General features: G+C 38.8%; 1 protein-coding gene across 7 annotated transcripts in view; it reads left to right on the top strand.

Annotated features, from left to right (window-relative positions):
* mef2b (myocyte enhancer factor 2b) overlaps positions 1-20,779 on the top strand; it is a 39,013-nt gene that overhangs the window by 15,228 nt on the left and 3,006 nt on the right. For 5 of the 7 annotated variants that reach the window (XM_061977825.1, XM_061977826.1, XM_061977823.1 and 2 more), the window contains exons 4-9: positions 8,486-8,558; positions 9,430-9,633; positions 9,701-9,820; positions 15,508-15,670; positions 19,474-19,731; positions 19,796-19,907. In XM_061977825.1, the coding sequence (XP_061833809.1) occupies positions 8,486-8,558; positions 9,430-9,633; positions 9,701-9,820; positions 15,508-15,670; positions 19,474-19,731; positions 19,796-19,907 (930 nt within the window). The remainder of the gene's footprint in view (positions 1-8,485; positions 8,559-9,429; positions 9,634-9,700; positions 9,821-15,507; positions 15,671-19,473; positions 19,732-19,795; positions 19,908-20,779) is intronic. The other 2 variants (XM_061977822.1, XM_061977821.1) reach the window with 2 other exon arrangements.

Raw genomic sequence — 20,779 nt, 5'->3', positions numbered from 1 at the left:
ACCACTATTCAATACGCCTGCCAACATTCGTAACTGTTACCGAAGAATAAATATTAACTCACCTTTGTAAATCAATCTAATTTTGATTAGGAATTGCCAGTAAACTATATTTGTTGATCTACTATGAAGAACTTCCTCATTGTATCCAATAATTATTGATTACGGAATCTCTTTCTAAATGTTCTGAACTCCTGTTTCCATACTAGATTGGTATTGAGCAGAATAACGCTGCCCATGAGCCATGCGCTCAATCTGTACTATATTATTCTCCTACTAAGCATTTAATACAGAGCAGAGATTGAATTGCAAAATAATCTCCTATGCATAAACTGATCTATAAACCTAATTTCTTATTTTAATGGCACATGCAACAGTAACGCTTATGAATTCTGCCTATCAACAAGTTACCAGAAAAAAGAATGCAATCAATTGGTTTAAATTCCTATTGAGCTAGTATTTCTTTTTTAGGTGGTGAATTGTTATAATAAATTAAGTATTGTTCTTATTGTGTGCAGTGATTTTTAAAAAAGCACATCAGATAAGTATAACAGAAATTACGGGGACGGCGTGGCGCGGTTGGGAGAGTGGCCGTGCCAGCAACCTGAGGGTTTTCTGGTTCCATCCCCACCTACTACCAACCTCGTCATGTCCGTTGTGTCCTTAAGCAAGACACTTCACCCTTGCTCCTGATGGGTCGTGGTTAGGGCCTTGCATGGCAGCTCCCGCCATCAGTGTGTGAATGTGTGTGTGAATGTGGAAATAAGTGTCAAAGCGCTTTGAGTACCTTGAAGGTAGAAAAGTGCTATACAAGTGTAACCCATTTACCATTTATTTACCATTTACTGCACTGCAATGTTTCTGGAATGTAGCATTTTAGTGCAGGTCTGTACAGTGTCAGCCTGAGACTCTGTACCCCCCCCCCCCCCCCCCCCCCCCAAAAAAAAACAAATCTGTTATGGTAGCTTGGACTAATGGCCATCATCATGCACACCATCATCCATCCATGTCATTATGCCTAGGTCATCTAGGTTCTCAACTTAGGCCACGCATGAGAGATGAGTGGGTGGCTTTTTACGCTCACAACATCCCTCTCAAACACTGTTTTCCTTCCATCCCTACAGCTTCTAGCTAATGGCCAAACAATCTGCCATCCGGTATATTTTTAACCCCGTCTCTTGGGGACAAACGGTGCAGTCAGCCACTGTTGCCGGCCCGGCCCGGTAACCCAGACGGCGTGGGTGTCAGACCGTGTGCGGAGTGACTGCAGGCAGTTAGAGGCCACGCTAACTTTAGACCACATCGTTTCATTGGGGTAAAAATACACCATGTTATTACCATGGGGGCTTTATGAGACACTTTCGGTAAATACACAATATTTTCCAATCAGTAATATATAAAGTCAAGTCAACGTGTATTAATGTGTACTGTCAGCCTTACATGCTCTAGTTAACTAGAAATGCATGGGAGCGTTAGTATTCCAATGGTTTAATTTAGTTCAATAAATGACAATTAAAGAAAGAGATGTCATTTTTTGCCCTGCAAAATATAAGATTTGAAATAGATTGTTTTGTTTTGCAGCACCGACGTATGTGAAGGGCAAGCTACTTGGAAAATGTAGTAAGCTAAGCTACAAGTTACTTTCGATTAAATGTAGCAAAGCTGCAGGGAAAGCCATCCCCAGAAAATTGTAACAAGCTACACGGCAAAGGTAGCTTGCTACATCAAAGCTACTTATATATGTGTACAGCTCCACTAATGGACATTGGAGTGTTACTTTCAAAGGCAAAATTAAAGTATTGCTAGAAACATATTTTTATATGGGACTTTATTGTATTATATGTATAATACATGTTCCAAAAAGAAAAAAGCATAAAACATTACCAGAATTAGAGATATTACAAGTCAAAGTGATGAAGCTTAGTGTTACGCTCATGACTTGGTGTAACTAAACATTACCCTATAAGATGAAGGCAATTGCATTTTATTGATATTTGAAATGTATTCAATGTTTATAAATGAATATTTAAATATACTAAATGTACAAAAGGGAATAAATATTCAAGATAAGATCATTAAATGAAATCTAGTTTGGTTACGCCATCATGAGCGCAACACAAGGATGTAAAAGTTTCAACTACAATTCTAAATGTCAAAAGCAAAGTGAAATCAAATACACACAGCTTAAAGATTGATCAATACCTATTTAAATTTAGTAATACATAAATATGATGATTTATCAAAAATATAAAATAAATATACCTGAACAGAACGCTCATGATGGTTACACCAAAAAGTAACGCTATGAATCGCGTTTTTCCATGTTTTTGGGGCATTTTTATGCTATTTCCAAGCATCTCCTTTTTATTATCGCTGATTTTAAATGGTCAAACTAATGCATATTATATACGCATGCCCTAGTAAACAAAAACAAAAGTCATATTTATTTTGATTGTTACATTTTGAAGAACATTTGTGCAGGTGGGTGCGAATGTACCCATTACCAGAGCTGTACACATATACATATATACACATACATACAATATATGACCCCCAGTATGACATGCATTTAACCAAAATGGGTCCATTAATATTAACTATCTGTCATTTAGCTGGGGACACCCTACAACTACCTGCACCCCACCCCTATAATGTTGTTTTATTGTTCTCTACCTTCTCACTCATCCAGGTCATTGTATTTTTTCCGTAATTTTTTTGGCCTGGATTCGCAGACCATTTCCTGTCTTTGTAACTTGGAGCTTTGATGGAAGCTACCTCGCTGCATGGATTTTAAAATAGCTAAGCTACAGGAATCGCTGCTCGTTCAAAAAGTAGTGAAGCTGGGAAATGTAGTTAAGCTACATAACTTTGTGACATGTAGCTCATTACTGCCCATCACTGCATATTGCGATGTTATCATTATCGTTAACCAAAGATCATAAGGTACACTGAGATTCCCAGGCCTAAAGAACCGTTTTTGGAAGAAAAAAAAGTTTAAAGAGACAATTTCATTGTCAATTAAATAACAACTAGTAAATTAGAAAAAAATAAGTTGCTGGTGTATCATATTACTTGGCTGCTTCATTGATCATCATTATCCAAAAATTAGCATCATAACTCCCCCTCTGTTGCTTGACAACTCGCTGAAAACCACACTTTTTTTGGTGGGTTATAATCGTTTGTCGATTTTCATGTATAAATCCATCCATCCATTTTCTACCGCTTGTCCCTTTTGGAGTCGCGGGGGGTCGCTGGAGCCTATCTCAGCTACAATTGGGCGGAAGGCGGGGTACACCCTGGACAAGTCGCCACCTCATCGCAGGGCCAACACAAATAGACAGACAACATTCACACTCACATTCACACACTAGGGCCAGTTTAGTGTTGCCAATCAACCTATCCCCAGGTGCATGTCTTTGGAGGTGGGAGGAAGCCGGAGTACCCGGAGGGAACCCACGCAGTCACAGGGAGAACATGCAAACTCCACACAGAAAGATCCCGAGCCCGGGATTGAACTCAGGACTACTCAGGACCTTCGTATTGTGAGGCAGATGCACTAACCCCTCTTCCACCGTGCTGCCCCATTGACACCAAAACCTAAGACAACCTGAATTTTTTCCTTCTCTATTAATTGATTAAAGGCCTACTGAAATGCGATTTTCTTATTTAAACGGGGATAGCAGGTCCATTCTATGTGTCATACTTGATCATTTCGCGATATTGCCATATTTTTGCTGAAAGGATTTAGTAGAGAACATCGACGATAAAGTTTGAAACTTTTGGTCGCTGATAAAAAAGCCTTACCTGTACCGGAAGTAGCAGATGAGTAGTGTGACGTCACAGGTTGTGGAGCTCCTCACATTCGCACATTGTTTACAATCATGCCCACCAGCAGCGAGAGCGATTCGGACCGAGAAAGCGATGATTTCCCCATTAATTTGAGCGAGGATGAAAGATTCGTGGATGAGGAAAGTGAGAGTGAAGGACTAGAGGGCAGTGGGAGCGATTCAGATAGGGAAGATGCTGTGAGAGGCGGGTGGGACCTGATATTCAGCTGGGAATGACTAAAACAGTAAATAAACACAAGTCATATATATACTCTATTAGCCACAACACAACCAGGCTTATATTTAATATGCCACAAATGAATCCCGCATAACAAACACCTCCCCCTTCCCGTCCATATAACCCGCCAATACAACTCAAACACCTTCACAACACACTCAATCCCACAGAGCAAAGCACCATTCACCTCCCCAAAGTTCATACAGCACATATATTTCCCCAAAGTCCCCAAAGTGACGTACGTGACATGCACAAAGCGGCACGCACGTACGGGCAAGTGATCAAATATTTGGAAGCGTACTCACGGTACCGTGTCTGCGTATCCAACTCAAAGTCCTCCTGGTAAGAATCTCTGTTGTCCCAGTTCTCCACAGGCCAATGGTAAAGATTGACTGTCATCTTTCGGGAATGTAAACAATGAAACACCGGCCGTGTTTGTGTTGCTGAAGTCGGCCGCAATACACCGCTTCCCACCTGCAGCTTTCTTCTTTGCTGTCTCCATTGTTCATTGAACAAATTGCAAAAGATTCACCAACACAGATGTCCAGAATAATGTGGAATTTTGCGATTAAAAAGACGACTTAATAGCCGGCCACCATGCTGTCCCAAAATGTCCTCTACAATCCGTGACGTCACGCGCTGACGTCATCATACCAAGACGTTTTCAGCAGGATATTTTGCGCGAAATTTAAAATTGCGCTTTAGTAAACTAACCCGGCCGTATTGGCATGTGTTGCAATGTTAAGATTTCATCATTGATGTATAAACTATCAGACTACGTGGTCGGTAGTAGTGGGTTTCAGTAGGCCTTTAATGGATTCTATTTACATAGCAGGTTTTTTTTCTAGTGACTCAAAGTGCACGACACTGAGAACCCATAATTAATTTACTCCACATTTACACTATGATGGTGGTAAGCTGCATTTGCAGCCACAGCTACCCTGGGGCAGCGCCGTATACAGAGAGAGTTTGGTGAGCTAAACAACAGGTGCTATGTTGGGTACCCACTGTACCAAGGATGTGTGCGGCTGTGCCCAGAAGCATGCAGTGTTTTAATGCGATATAGAAATTGCGGTCTTTCTGACTTTAGTTTTCTTGACGAAATAAACCAAAATATTAAGTCTAAATATAGTTATAAACATACTCCAGCTCATAAACTTAACAATAAAACATGCTTTTATTTCGTCAAAGTATAATTTTGGGGCAATTTTGGGCCTACATTCATGCCAAAATGTATTTGAAAATTGTTTATTTTTCTGCCTAGAACAGGGGTCTGCAACTCTCAGCTCTGGAGAACAGCTCTTCTACCTCCTTCTTGTGGCTCCCCCAGATTAGTTTTTATGCCTGAAGTGAGAAAAGTTTGCATTTTTAAAAAGAGTTCTATAATTTCCGACTGTCTGTGAGGCCGTAAATGCGTACAGGCTGAGTTCTGAGACGCAAGGAGGGCAAGTACGTTCAGTTTAGCCTCTGTGTTCACTTCAGCTTTTCAAGTGTGCTTACCCATGAATACTTTCCAAAAGAGAAAAGGAAAAAGAGTTTAATTTTACATGGACCGATTGCTTTGCCTGTCAAATAAAAAAGCTGAAAACTCTTAAAAGTTTATAAGCTGCGTTATGTTTTGCCGCTCTATACTATTTTTCTTCAATAAAAGAGGCGGAAAAACGTCTCTTTTGATATTGAAGGTTTCAGACCCCTGGCCTAGAGCATATGTCACTCATGTTTAGAGTCAAGAAGATGTTCGAAGGTCATAAATCAACAATTTGTATAACCGGATGAATTAAGGTAAAAGTTTAATAAACATTTTCTGTCTTGTTTTGGAGGAACAAAATACTATAAACAATATACTCTCTATCATTTTACATCCTCACATACAGGTCAAAAGATGGTGTAATGCAGTCATCAATTTTGACCAAATATAGCATTTGTATTATCATAAACATTATTAGTAGTAGTAGTAGTAGTACCGTATTTTTCGGAGTATAAGTCGCTCCGGAGTATAAGTCGCACCGGTCGAAAATGCGTAATAAAGAAAGAAAAAAACATATATAAGTCGCACTGGAGTATAAGTCGCATTTTTTGGGGAAATTTATTTGACAAAACCCAACAACAAAAACAGACATTTGAAAGGCAATTTAAAATAAATAAAGAATAGTGAACAACAGGCTGAATAAGTACGTTATATGAGGCATAAATAACCAACTGAGAACGTGCCTGGTATGTTAACGTAACATATTATGGTAAGAGTCATTCAAATAACTATAACATATAGAACATGCTATACGTTTACCAAACAATCTGTCACTCCTAATCGCTAAATCCCATGAAATCTTATACGTCTAGTCTCTTACGTGAATGAGCTAAATAATATTATTTGATATTTTACGGTAATGTGTTAATAATTTCACACATAAGTCGCTCCTGAGTATAAGTCGCACCCCCGGCCAAACTATGAAAAAAACTGTGACTTATAGTCCAAAAAAACGGTAGTTGTATCATTGGGATCCAAATGTGAGTATGTGCAGTACTGAAAAGTTTAGATCATTAGATTTCAGTATTTTCTAAAGCCATTTAGAACAACGGGCAGCACCCTGTGGTGCATTGGTTATTGCTCGTGCCTCAAAGCGAGAAGGTCATGTGTTTGATTTCCGGGCTCAGACTCTTTCTGTGTAGAGTTTGCATGTTCTCCCCACGACTATGTGGGTTCTCTCCAGGTACCCCGGCTTCCCCCCACCTCCAAAGACATGCACCTGGGGATAGGTTGATTGGCAACACTAAATTGTCCCCAGTGTGTGAATGTGAGTGTGAATGTTGTCTGTCTGTGTTGGCCCTGTGATGAGGTGGTGACTTGTCCAGGGTATACCCTGCCTTCCACACGAGCGCAGCGGTAGAAAATTGATGCATGGATTTTGAAAAACCTCCACAAATACAAAATATTGTGATTTTTTTTTTTGTGACATCTTAAAAAAAGTATTGCTTCACAATACCAGGCAAACAATTGATGCTCGTAATCTCGTACCTTTTTAATCTCACCCATTGATTATACCCATACAGTGTATTTGCACTATTTCAGCTTTTTCAAAGCTGCACACATAGCCATGCTTTTGCTGCCAAGTTCACCAGTCCTTGAGTATCTTTCTGTGCTTTTTTGTTAAGAAATGCAGTCATGCTGTGAAAAATGTTCTCAGGAGCATGTGTTTAAGTCCATGGCATGAGGGAAGGTTACTTTGGGAGATCTTCTGCTTGCTTGACGAGTCTTGATGTAAGACGTTTATTGCTTCCCAACTAGCTCAAAGTTGGTACTCAACATGGCGGCATAAAGTCACGTGAGGGCTTTTGACCAATCATTTAGGAGATGATCTGGAACTGAGTTGACTGAGCTCTCTCTATAGACCGCTCTGCTTTGGGGTTGACGGACAGGAACGCCAACCCCCAGCCACGTGGCCCCTATTAACGTCTTATATTTGGGTCAATATGGAATCCTCAGATGTGCAATACCTGTAACAGGACATCATTTTTATCACCCATGTTGTAGGGTTGTATGGTATACCGGTATTAGTATAGTACAGCGATACTAATGAATCATATTCGGTACTATACCGCCTCTGAAAAGTACCGGTTCTTCGGAAAGTACGTTTCAAGTATCATCCCTGCAGGACGAGGAATAGCTAAACATGTTTCACTACACACCGGAGTTCACCGGCGTCAAAATGTAAACAAACGCCATTGGTGATCTACACCTAACATCCACTATAATGATACCAAGTACAGTAGCGTATCTAGTCGATACTACTATGATTCCGTCTAAATTTGTTGGCATCACAACATCTTCTTTCGTTTTTTTTTAATTTATATCATGTTTATAAACTCAGGAAATATGTCCCTGGACACATGTGGACTTTGAATATGACCAATGTATGATCCTGTATCGACTTGGTATCGGATTGATACCTAAATGTGTGGTATCATCCAAAACTAATGTAAAGTATCAAACAACAGAAGAATAAGTGATTATTACATTTTAACAGAAGTGTAGATAGAACATGTTAAAAGAGAAAGTAAGCAGATATTAACAGTAAATGAACAAGTAGATTAATAATTCATTTTCTACCGCTTGTCCTTAATAATTTTGACTAAATAATAGAAGGGAAAATTACACTATGTTACTGCATATGTCAGCAGCTAAATTAGGAGCCTTTGTTTGCTTACTTACTAATAAAAGACAAGTTGTCTTGTATGTTCACTTTTTTATTTAAGGACAAACTTGCAATAAGAAACGTATGTTTAATGTACCTTAAGATTTTCTGTATCGAAAAGTATTGAAATGATTTTGGTACCGGTACCAAATATTGGTATCGGGACAACACTAATATGTTGTAATGCAAACTTCCTCCTCTGACAAAAGTATTTATATTTTTTATTCCAGGTGTCAGACTACAGTCAAAATGGGAAGAAAGAAAATACAGATTTCCCGCATTCTGGACCAGCGAAACCGACAGGTGAGACAACTACAAATTATTTAAATTAAACCAGAGATGTGTTTTTTTCCTATTTAATGTACGGTAATGTGCAGATCTCCGTTACAACTGAGTTGTGATTTGGAACATTTTTAGCTGTATGGAGCCTTTCAACCACCTCCTCCCCTCCCTTACCCCCATACCACTTCTATTCTTGTTTATAGCCTCGTCACTTCTCGCCTCGATTACTGCAATTCTCTTCTCTCCGGTGTCACTGACAAATCCCTCCATAAACTCCAGTTAGTCCAGAACAAGGACCCCATTCATCCACCACATCACCCCTGTCCTACAACAGCTCCACTGGCTCCCAATACAATTTCAAATTGACTTAAAAATCCTCCTCCTAACATTTAAGTCAATTCCCAACTATGCCCCTCCCTACCTGTCTGACCTCCTTCACGTTGCCACACCCTCCCGCACTCTCAGATCCTCCTCCTCCATCCACCTGACTGTTCCACCTGCCCGTCTCACCACCATGGGGAGCAGAGCATTCAGCCGCTCTGTTCCCCGTCTCTGGAACAGCCTGCCACTAGATCTCAGAAACACTACCTCACTCTCTCACTTCAAATCCCAACTGAACACCCATCTGTTTAGGACTGCTTTTTCCCTCTGACCTCATTTGCACTGTTGTTGTTGTTGTATTTTAGCCTGATCTGTTTATTTGTCCATTTCCCACTTTATTATTATTGTTTGTGTTGCACTGCTTTTAACAAATGTATGGTGTCCTTGAGTGTCTAGAAAGGCGCCTAGAAATAAAATGTATGATTATTATTATTATTATTTTGAACTTTGCATACCACATTTAACACATTTAATACACAAGAATTCTAATGTCGTCTTGTTTGCATCGCAGGTGACATTCACCAAGCGTAAGTTTGGCCTGATGAAGAAGGCCTACGAGCTGAGCGTGCTATGTGACTGTGAGATTGCCCTGATCATCTTCAACAGCACCAATCGTCTGTTCCAGTACGCCAGCACCGACATGGACAAGGTGCTGCTCAAGTACACGGAGTACAGCGAGCCGCACGAGAGCCGCACCAACACTGACATACTGGAGGTATTAAAACACTTGAAAGGTGAAATATCGCTTTCCTTGGATTCTTACTTTCTGTGCTTTGGGTCAGACACTGAGGAGGAAAGGACTGGATCTGGACGGCTCTGAGGTGGACTGCGAGGAGAGCATGCAGGTGACCACCCATAATGGTGACGGCATGGACTTGTCTGTGGGTCGCCAGCGCATCTCTGTCAGTAAACACACACACTAAGGAATTACTTTTTTTTTTTTTACAAAAAAGATCCAGTGTGCTTCCAGTTCACAGATGACTCACTAGGTCACCTGACCAACTCTCGCTCGGCACACATATATCAAAACTAAAGTTAAAGTTCAGTTAAAGTACCAATGATTGTCACACACACACAAACACTAGGTGTAGTGAAATGTGTCCTCTGCATTTGACCCATCCCCTTGTTCACCCCCTGGGAGGTGAAGGGAGCAGTGAGCAGCAGCGGTGCCGCACCCGGGAATCATTTTTGGTGATTTAACCCCCAATTCCAACCCTTGATGCTGAGTGCCAAGCAAGGAGGTAATGGGTCCCATTTTTATAGTCTTTGGTATGACTCGGCCGGGGTTTGAACTCACAACCTACCGATCTCAGGGCGGACACTCTAACCACTTGGCCACTGAGTAGGTGGCTAACTATGTGAACGTGCATGATTGATTTTTCACGTCAATACAGTGTATGGTTGAAAACTTTATAACTTTAAATAGAAACCAGAAGGTCAATAAAACAAACATTCTGAGCCAATAACTGTCACTTGTATTAGGTTTAGTGAATTAAAACAATTATACATTAGTGTGACCCACTTGGTAGGTAATAACACAATTGACAAAAGCAGAACTCCATCCACTTTATTAATGGCTACAAAGGTCAAAACAGCTACATTTAGAAAATACAGTGGTACCTCAACTTAAAGGCCTACTGAAATGCGATTTTCTTATTTAAACGTGGATAGCAGGTCCATTCTATGTGTCATACTTGATCATTTCGCGATATTGCCATATTTTTGCTGAAAGGATTTAGTAGAGAACATCGACGATAAAGTTTGCAACTTTTGGTCGCTGATAAAAAAGCCTTGCCTGTACCGGAAGTAGCAGACGAGTAGCGTGACGTCACAGGTTGTGGAGCTCTTCACATCTGCACATTGTTTACAATCATGGCCACCAGCAGCGAGAGCGATTCGGACCGAGAAAGCAGCGATTTCCCCATTAATTTGAGCGAGGATGAAAGATTCGTGGATGAGAAAAGTGAGAGTGAAGGACTAGAGGGCAGTGGGAGCGATTCCGATAGGGAAGATGCTGTGAGAGGCGGGTGAGACCTGATATTCAGCTGGGAATGACTAAAACAGTAAATAAACACAATAGCCACAACACAACCAGGCTTATATTTAATATGCCACAAATTAATCCCGCATAAGAAACACCTCACCCCTCCCGTCCATATAACCCGCCAATACAACTCAAACACCTGCACAACACACTCAATCCCACAGCCCAAAGTACCGTTCACCTCCCCAAAGTTCATAAAGCACATATATTTCCCCAAAGTCCCCAAAGTTACGTACGTGACATGCACATAGCGGCACGCACGTACGGGTAAGCGTTCAAATGTTTGGAAGCCGCAGCTGCATGCGTACTCACGGTACCGTGTCTGCGCATCCAACTCAAAGTCCTCCTGGTAAGAGTCTCTGTTGTCCCAGTTCTCCACAGGCCAATGGTAAAGCTTGACTGTCATCTTTTGGGAGTGTAAACAATGAAACACCGGCTGTGTTTGTGTTGCTTCAGCCGCCCGCAATACACCGCTTCCCACCTGCAGCTTTCTTCTTTGCTGTCTCCATTGTTCATTGAACAAATTGCAAAAGATTCACCAACACAGATGTCCAGAATACTGTGGAATTTTGCGATGAAAACAGATGACTTAATAGCTGGCCACCATGCTGTCCCAAAATGTCCTCTACAATCCGTGACGTCACGCGCAGGCGTCATCATATCGAGACGTTTTCAGCAGGATATTTCGAGCAAAATTTTAAATTGCACTTTAGTAAGCTAACCCGGCCGTATTGGCATGTGTTGCAATGTTAAGATTTCATCATTGATATATAAACTATCAGACTGCGTGGTTGGTAGTAGTGGGTTTCAGTAGGCCTTCAAAGAGAAACTGCACAGTTTGTGGAAGTTTGCCTATCATTCACAATCCTTATGTAAGACAAGCACACATATGTTTTTCTTTTTTATGTATTCTAAGCAGTAAATAAATGCGATCAAAAGTCAGCTTACAATAGAGCCTATGGGAGCTGCTCTATTCTGCCTAAAAAAGCCCTTAAAAAAAACATCCAAACACCTCCATTAATGTTTTACATACGTAAGTACCGTATTTTTCGGATTATAAATTGCAGTTTTTTTCATAGTTTGGCCGTGGGTGCGACTTATACTGAGGAGCGACTTATGTGTGAAATTATTAACACATTACCGTAAAATATCAAATAATATTATTTAGCTCATTCGCGAAGCAAATGTCAGCAATCATCACACACACACACGTCAGCAATCGTCACACACACGTCAACCAATAAGAATTCGGCTGGGGAGGGTCATGGCAGAAGTGCATTGTGGGTCCTGGGATGCTAACTGCTATATGCTATATGCTACTGCCGTGGCTATTAAAGTGGATCACATCAACATTGGCGGTAACTTATAAAAACTGAGAAGGGCTGAACTAAAATGGCACCGAAAAGGAAATCATATACTGCAGATTACAAGCTGGACGTAGTGAAATATGCAGCAGAGAACGGCAATCGAGCAGCGGAAAGAAAGGACATACCAGAGGCGACACCGGGGAGGAAGATTTCATGGGATTTAGCGATTAGGAGTGACAGATTGTTTGGTAAACGTATAGCATGTTCTATATGTTATAGTTATTTGAATGATTCTTACCATAATATGTTACGTTAACATACCAGGCACGTTCTCAGTTGGTTATTTATGCCTCATATAACGTATACTTATTCAGCCTGTTGTTCACTATTCTTTATTCATTTTAAATTGCCTTTCAAATGTCTATTCTTGGTGTTGGCTTTTATCAAATACATTTTCCCCAAAAATGCGACTTATACTCCAGTGCGGTTTATATATGTTTTTTTCCTTTTTTATTATGCATTTTCGGCCGGTGCGACTTATACTCCGGAGCGACTTATAGTCCGAAAAATACGGTGTATATATATATATATATGTAATGTAGTAACTGGTATATAATAATAACATTTAATATTTACCCATTTTGATCGTTTTAAGCATACACGGCGCATTAATTTCAAAAACTCATCTCGACTTTCGCTTTTTGACTCATAATCTTCATGAAGAAAAGGGGGGTGGTACCAAGCGTTTTTTCGTGTCGTTCTCGCCAAGGTGTACCAACATGTCGGAATACGTCCTTGCTTTTCTACTAGCCAGGTGAGAGGCATGTTTAATGATCTACAATAAAGATTGACGAGCAAGGAAGCAGCTCATAAGTTGATCCATGATCACGGTGATGTTATAAATAGTTTGTCTGCATTAGAGCATTTATTAACAATATCACTAATACTTGGTTAATATTTAAGTCACAAAATGTAAATGGAGTATTCTTGGCGCTTTTTGGATGGTTATTTATTGGGTTTCATGGGCGGAATAGAGGACCTCCTGTTGGCCCCGCTGTAAGCAGACTTATTTAAGTTTATTTACTACAAAACCCAAAACCAGTGAAGTTGGCACGTTGTGTAAATGGTAAATAAAAACAGAAAACAATAATTTGCAAATCCTTTTCAACTTATATTCAATTGAATAGACTGCAAAGATAAGATATTTAAGGTTCGAACTGAGAAACTTCGGGTTTTTTTTGCAAATAGATTGCAAAAAAGTTGGCTCAGGGGCATGTTCACCACTGTGTTACATGGCTTTTCCTTTTAACAACACTCAGTAAACGTTTGGGAACTGAGGAGACCAATTTTTGAAGCTTTTCAGGTGGAATTATTTCCCATTCTTGCTTGATGTACAGCTTAAGTTGTTCAACAGTCCGGGGTCTCCCTTGTGGTATTTTACGCTTCGTAATGTGCCACACATTTTCAATGGGAGACAGGTCTGGACTGCAGGCCAGTCTAGTACCCGCAATCTTTTACTATGAAGCCACGCTGTTGTAACAAGTGCAGAATGTGCCATTGTCTTGCTGAAATAAGCAGGGGCGTCCATGAAAAAGATGTTGGCAACATATGTTGCTCCAAAACCTGTATGTACCTTTCAGCATTAATGGTGCCTTCACAGATGTGTAAGTTACTCATGCCTTGGGCACTAATACACCCCCATACCATCACAGATGCTGGCTTTTCAACTTTACGCCTATAACAATCCGGATGGTTCTTTTCCTCTTCGTCCACAGTTTCCAAAAACAATTTGAAATGGGGACTCATCAGACCACAAAACACTTTTCCACTTTGCATTTGTCCATCTTAGATGAGCTCGGGCCCAGCGTATCTGGTGGCGTTTCTGGGTGTTGTTGATAAATGGCTTTCGCTTTGCATAGTAGAGTTTTAACTTGCCCTTACAGATGTAGCAACGAACTGTAGTTACTGACAGTGGTTTTCTGAAGTGTTCCTGAGCCCATGTGGTGATATCCGTTACACACTGATGTCGCTTGTTGATGCAGTACAGCCTGAGGGATCGAAGGTCACGGGCTTAGCTGCTTACATGCAGTGATTTCTCCAGATTCTCTGAACCCTTTGATGATATTACGGACCGTAGATGGTGAAATCCCTAAATACCTTGCAATAGCTGGTTGAGAAAGGTTTTTCTTAAACTGTTCAACAATTTTCTCACGCATTTGTTGACAAAGTGGTGACCCTCGCCCATCCTTGTTTGTGAATGACTGAGCATTTCATGGAAGCTGCTTTTATACCCAATCATTGCACCCACCTGTCCCCATTTTGCCTGTTCACCTGTGGGATGTTCCAAATAAGTGTTTGATGAGCATTCCTCAACTTAATCAGTATTTATTGCCACCTTTCCCAATTTCTTTGTCACGTGTTGCTGGTATCAAATTCTAAAGTTAATGATTATTTGCAAAAAAAAAAATGTTTATCAGTTTGAACATCAAATATGTTGTCTTTGTAGCATATTCAACTGAATATGTGTTGAAAATGATTTGCAAATCATTGTATTCCGTTTATATTTACATCTAACACAATTTCCCAACTCATATGGAAACGGGGTTTGTATGTATGTATACATGTGTGTATATATATGTATGTGTAGGTGTGCGTGTGTGTGTATTATATATATATATATATATATATATATATATATATATATATATATATATATATATATATATATATATATATATATATGTGTGTGTTAATGTTTTTATATGTGTATATATATATGAGTATATTGTGTATACATATGTATATGTGTGTACATATACAGTATATATATATATATATATATGAATGTTCTCTTTTCTGCAAGTAATTGTATCAATAGGCAGTATGTAATGATATTATTATCGTAATGTTAAAATTGAACTAATTAAGTATGCGTGTCCACCGGCCAGGGTCTGGTGCCGTCTGGTGACCTGGACGGCCCATATGACATCAACCAGCCCCCTGTGGCCTCGCCCAGTAGTGTCCAGCCTTCAGACCGCTGTTGTTATTGCAAATATATCTTATGGCATTGAGTCCGAATAGCACGTTTTTACAGCAAAGGATTGTAACAAGGTCCTTGAAAAGTTCACACAAAGTTTGTAAAGAAGAACGTTTTTTTCCAGCTGTTGTATTGGCTCTCATTAGATTGTGCAGGTGTACCTAATAGAGTGACCAGTATATTTTATATTTGACTTTCCAGGCTCCATCCCTACGGTCACCAGAAGCTCAGTTCCTGGTTTCCGAAACCAGCTTCCCCATCTCTTCCGGACCCAGCATGGCCCCCCACAGACCCCCTGCAGGCTTTAAATGTGTCAGCCCAGGTTCAGCAGCACCTCACACCTCCTTCATGCAGCCCCACTCAGGTATAGTGTATCCTCCGGACAGAATCATTTGACGACCATGTTGTGACACTGATGGTGCACTTCCATATTGTCTCTGCCAAAAATGACAGAAATGCAGTATAAGGGTGTGTTGGTAAAAAAATAACCTGCTGTGTGCAGCTGGCTGTCACCTCACAGGAAGTGTGAACAAGTCCTCACAGGGTTTCCCCTTAATGTGATTGAATGTGGCGCGTCTCCACAGTTTTTCATTACTTCTACACCTTGAAAACAAATTAAAGTAAGTAGCCCCCGAAATAAATCACACAAAGTCCGACGCTATTTTACATTTTTATTACCAATCTTATGAAAACAAACGCCACCACTCCCAACAGGTTTTACCTCTCGTGAAAACTTTTGTTTCGGTGAGTCTGCGCTTCTCCCGGACACACAACAACACTGCCAATCACCTTACAGGCGCGGGTGGTGTGTTTGCAAACGTGGGAAAAACATTAACATTAGCTGGTCGTTACAGTATGAATTGATATATATAGCCTATTATTTGCGCTCTATTGACAAGTGATGTACCCGAAAACTTGACCATCGAAAAAAGACTTTGATGACTGAAAACCGCGCTATCGAAACTGGATGTACCGTATTTTTCGGATTATAAATCACTCCGGAGTATAAATCGCACCGGCCGAAAATGCATAATAAAGAAGGGAAAAAACATATATAAGTCGCACTGGAGTATAAGTCGCATTTTTTGGGGGAAATTTATTTGACAAAATCCAACACCAAGAATAGAAATTTGAAAGGCAATTTAAAATAAATAAAGAATAGTGAACAACAGGCTGAATAAGTGTACGTTCAATGAGGCATAAATAACCAACTAAGAACGTGCCTGGTATGTTAACGTAACATATTATGGTAAGAGTCATTCAAATAACTATAACATATAGAACATGCTATACGTTTACCAAACAATCTGTCACTCCTAATCGCTAAATCCCATGAAATCTTCTTCCTCGGTGTCACTTCTAAACAACTCTGCCAACTCTAAAAGGTAGACAATGCGCCGCTTTCTCTTCTATATTTTACGGTAATGTGTTAATAATTTCACACATAAGTCGCTACAGAGTATAAATCGCACCCCCGGCCAAACTATGAAAAAGACTGCGACTTATAATCCGAAAAATACGGTAAACAAAACGCACGCCATTGTCTGGGGCGTTGTCAGCATGTCTGTGATGTGGACACTATTTTATATATATTGCAGATATACCTGCGAATGGTCTCTAAACACGAGTACATTCTATAATAACACCAGCAGAAGATGCTAGATTTGTTGCTAGTTGGTTTTAATTAAACAACTCATTAAAAGTCTCTACACCACAAAAAGAATCTCCACAAAGTACATTGTATAAAAAGCAGCAACAATTGAAAATATGGCAAAACGATAAAAAATATGTTTGTACTAATTAATATTAACAGATTTGTTTTTAAATGTGTGTATACATTTTTGAGCTTTTTTTAAAGAAAAAAATATCACAGCAAATTGCTGGATGATGTCACGGTGATTATGCCCATAACCACCACTCCCCCCGCCCCCACGGGTATTTTGGCAGACTCAGGGAAACCCCGCCTCACGTACTCTTTTTGTAAAACACTGCAGCCATTGCCTGCTCGTCAAGTCATGTGACACTGATGATCTGTCATTACTGTGATATGATATGAAGAGTAAACATATTCATACTCTGGTCACATCTTGTGTGGAAGTCAATTTGCAGTTCAAGAAAGTGCCGCAAAATTGTTAAGTTGTACAAGAGTAAGAATTTTCACAGTCCAGCCCTGGTCCATTTGAGTAACCCAGTTTGGTTTTTTTAACATTAAAAAAAAAAAACATAATTTTTTTTTTTTTTTTAAACAATCTTTTCTATCACAATCTACAACATTGTGAGAAAATAATGGCTATGCCTTTATTCATAAAATGTATGCATTAAACAAGGACATTTTTGTAAAAATGTAAAATATCTATATTTATTTATTCATTTATACTTAATATATGTTTATACATTCATATTTCTGATAAATATATATTATAGGTGTGCTAAATCGCATTTTTTATTCAGAATGTTCAAGATTTTTTACAAAAAAAAATGTAAGAATCTATTTTTGACTATTATTGATATTAGTATTATTATTATTGATGCTGTTGCTTGTATTCATTTTAGTTTACCCTTGTTACTAGTATGTGTTGTATTTGTATGTCTTAATTGCTTTGTATGCTAAGTATTGTAAAGCTGGGGTTGGAGTTGGAGTTGCTTTATTTATTTTTTTATCAAAATTGATTAACATTGTGATTTTTCTTTGTTATAAAATTTATTTATTTTTTTTAAACAATTATTTTTTTTTTTTTTAAACATTTTTTTTTTATACCAACACTGCATGTACAAGCCATACGTCAGCAGCCAAGAGGAGCTTTTGTAACTTATAACCTGTTTTGGAAAGGTTTTGTTATGATTTTTTTTACCAAATAGTATATTTGCGAAAATTGTTGAATTGTACGATTCCAAATCGAATCGTCACTCCAAGAATGGGTCTCGAATCGAATCAAGAGGTGCCCAAATATGCCGATTTCTATCATGTTTACAAAACATCTATTTAGTTTATATGTGTTAAAAATCTTTATGAATAATTTAGACAAAACTTTTTGTCACAATTTAAGGAAATTGTTTTCAAAATGAATAGTGTTTTTTTCAAAATTTTACCTGAATATATCTTGACATAATGTCTTAGTGTCACTTTCTGTTATTTTCAGCTAAAAGAAGTACCGTATTTTTCAGAGTATAAATCGCACCGGAGTATAAGTCGCACCTGCCGAAAATGCATAATAAAGAAGGAAAAAAACAATAAGTCGCATTTTTTGGAGGAAATTTATTTGATAAAACCCAACACCGAGAATAGACATTTGAAAGGCAATTTAAAATAAATAAAGAATAGTGAACAACAGGCTGACTAAGTGTACGTTATATGAGGCATAAATAACCAACTGAGAACGTGCCTGGTATGTTAACGTAACATATTATGGTAAGAGTCATTCAAATAACTATAACATATAGAACATGCTATACGTTTACCAAACAATCTGTCACTCCTAATCGCTAAATCCCATGAAATCTTATACGTCTAGTCTCTTACGTGAATGAGCTAAATAATATTATTTGATATTTTACGGTAATGTGTTAATAATTTCACGTATAAGTCGCACCCAAACTATTAAAAAAACTGCGACTTATAGTCCGAAAAATACGGTATACATTTATAGTGGTAATATCTATTAAAAATATGTACTTTCTAAAAATGTAGACATTCTTTTTTAGTTGTATAAAAAATAAATACCGTATTTTTCGGATTATAAGTCGCACCGGAGTATAAGTCGCACCTGCCGAAAATGTATAATAAAGAAGGAAAAAAACATATATAAGTTGCAAAACTGTGACTTATAGTCCGAAAAATACGGTAATCATATTTAAGTATATGTACAGTTTGTATCTCAGTAATTTGCCACTTTCTTGTGCTATTTACTCCATCAATCCATCCGTTTTCTACCGCTTGTTTCTTTTACTGTATACGTAAAAGATACTTAAGTGTTCATTCACCAATTCAAGTTTACTTTAACATTTATGTGTCCAGGAATAATTTTTGCACTAAACGGATAACAAGCTTTTTTTTTGCATGAAAGCCCACACTGTTAGAAAGGCGAAAGAAGAAGTGTGAAGGTATAACAAGATGGTTTCACTGAGAAGAAAAGTTTGCTCACATCTGCTTTTCACTTCCTGCCGCAGGTATCGGCTACTCCGTCTTCTCCCACGTGAGCCGAGGACTGGACCTGAAGAGTCCTCTTCCTCCTCCCCCTCCCACTTTGACCCTGCCAGGTGGTGATGCTGCCTATCAGGGTTCCCGTGCGGCCCAAACCCCCTCTATGAGCAGGGGGGTCTTGTACCATGGCCTACATGGTGCCAGCTCAGTGGTGGCCATGGGCAAAGCTGGGCTGCTGGGCCACGCCTTGGCAGGCTATGGCCTCGCCTCCCCTGGAGTTTCTGGTAGGAGTATTCATACTCTCTGGCTTTTCCCCTATTCTTAGAATTGTGTATTTTTCTTTTCCAGATTACAGCCAACCAAGTTTTTATCGCTCTGTTAGTCTGCAAAGAGGAGCAGTAAACTCCTGGCAAGCATCACAGCCTGCGCACGAGCTCCAGGGACCTCATGTTAGTCAAGGGTGAGAATATCCATGCATTACATGTGCACCTATTGGCCACAACATTAGGCACACATGCACAATCTAATGACAAGAACTGTATCAAAAATGTACAAAGATAATACTAATTTGTAATCGACACTGTCAAGAGAGCTATTAAGTCAGTAATATCTTATATTTAGATTTTAACAATATATTAAAAGAAAACATTTTGTATTTTATTTTATTTAAATTTTATTTTTTAGAATATATTTTATTATTTTATTTATTAGTTTGATATTAATATTTTGAGAATATTGAGAACTGTTTATAAAAAGAACAAAAACACCTTGTTTTATATTTTGTTTATAAATTAGATATTAAATGTGCATTTCAGTACATTTTATACTCTGATGCCTAATATCAGTTTATCAGCTAATAATTGAAACAGCCTTTAGTTATAGCAGTAAAAAGTAGAACTATTGCGTTTTTATATATTTATAATCCATAATGAAATGTATTACATCAGGGGTGTCAAACTCATTTTAGCTCAAGGGCCGCGTGAAGGAAAATCTATTCCCACGTGGACCGGACTGGTAAAATCATGGCATAATAATTTAAAAATAAAGACGTCAAATTCGTTTCTTTGTCTCACTTTGGCCAACAATAGAACAAGTACATTCTGAAAATGTACATATTACAAATAATTAGGGGTGTAACAGTACACAAAAATTTCGATTCGGTACGTACTTCGGTTTAGAGGTCACGGTTCGGTTCATTTTCGGTACAGTAAGAAAACAACAAAATACACATTTTTTGGTGATTTATTTACCAAATTTGTAAACAATGGCGTAATCATTTTAACATTGGGAACACTATAATAATTCTGCCCACGTTAATCAACATTAAACTGC

Source organism: Nerophis lumbriciformis, linkage group LG18 (genome assembly GCF_033978685.3).
Source record: "Nerophis lumbriciformis linkage group LG18, RoL_Nlum_v2.1, whole genome shotgun sequence".
NCBI classification, from domain to species: domain Eukaryota; kingdom Metazoa; phylum Chordata; class Actinopteri; order Syngnathiformes; family Syngnathidae; genus Nerophis; species Nerophis lumbriciformis.
The sequence above is the reverse complement of the archived record's forward strand: the minus strand, read 5'-3'. Positions and strand labels throughout refer to the sequence as shown.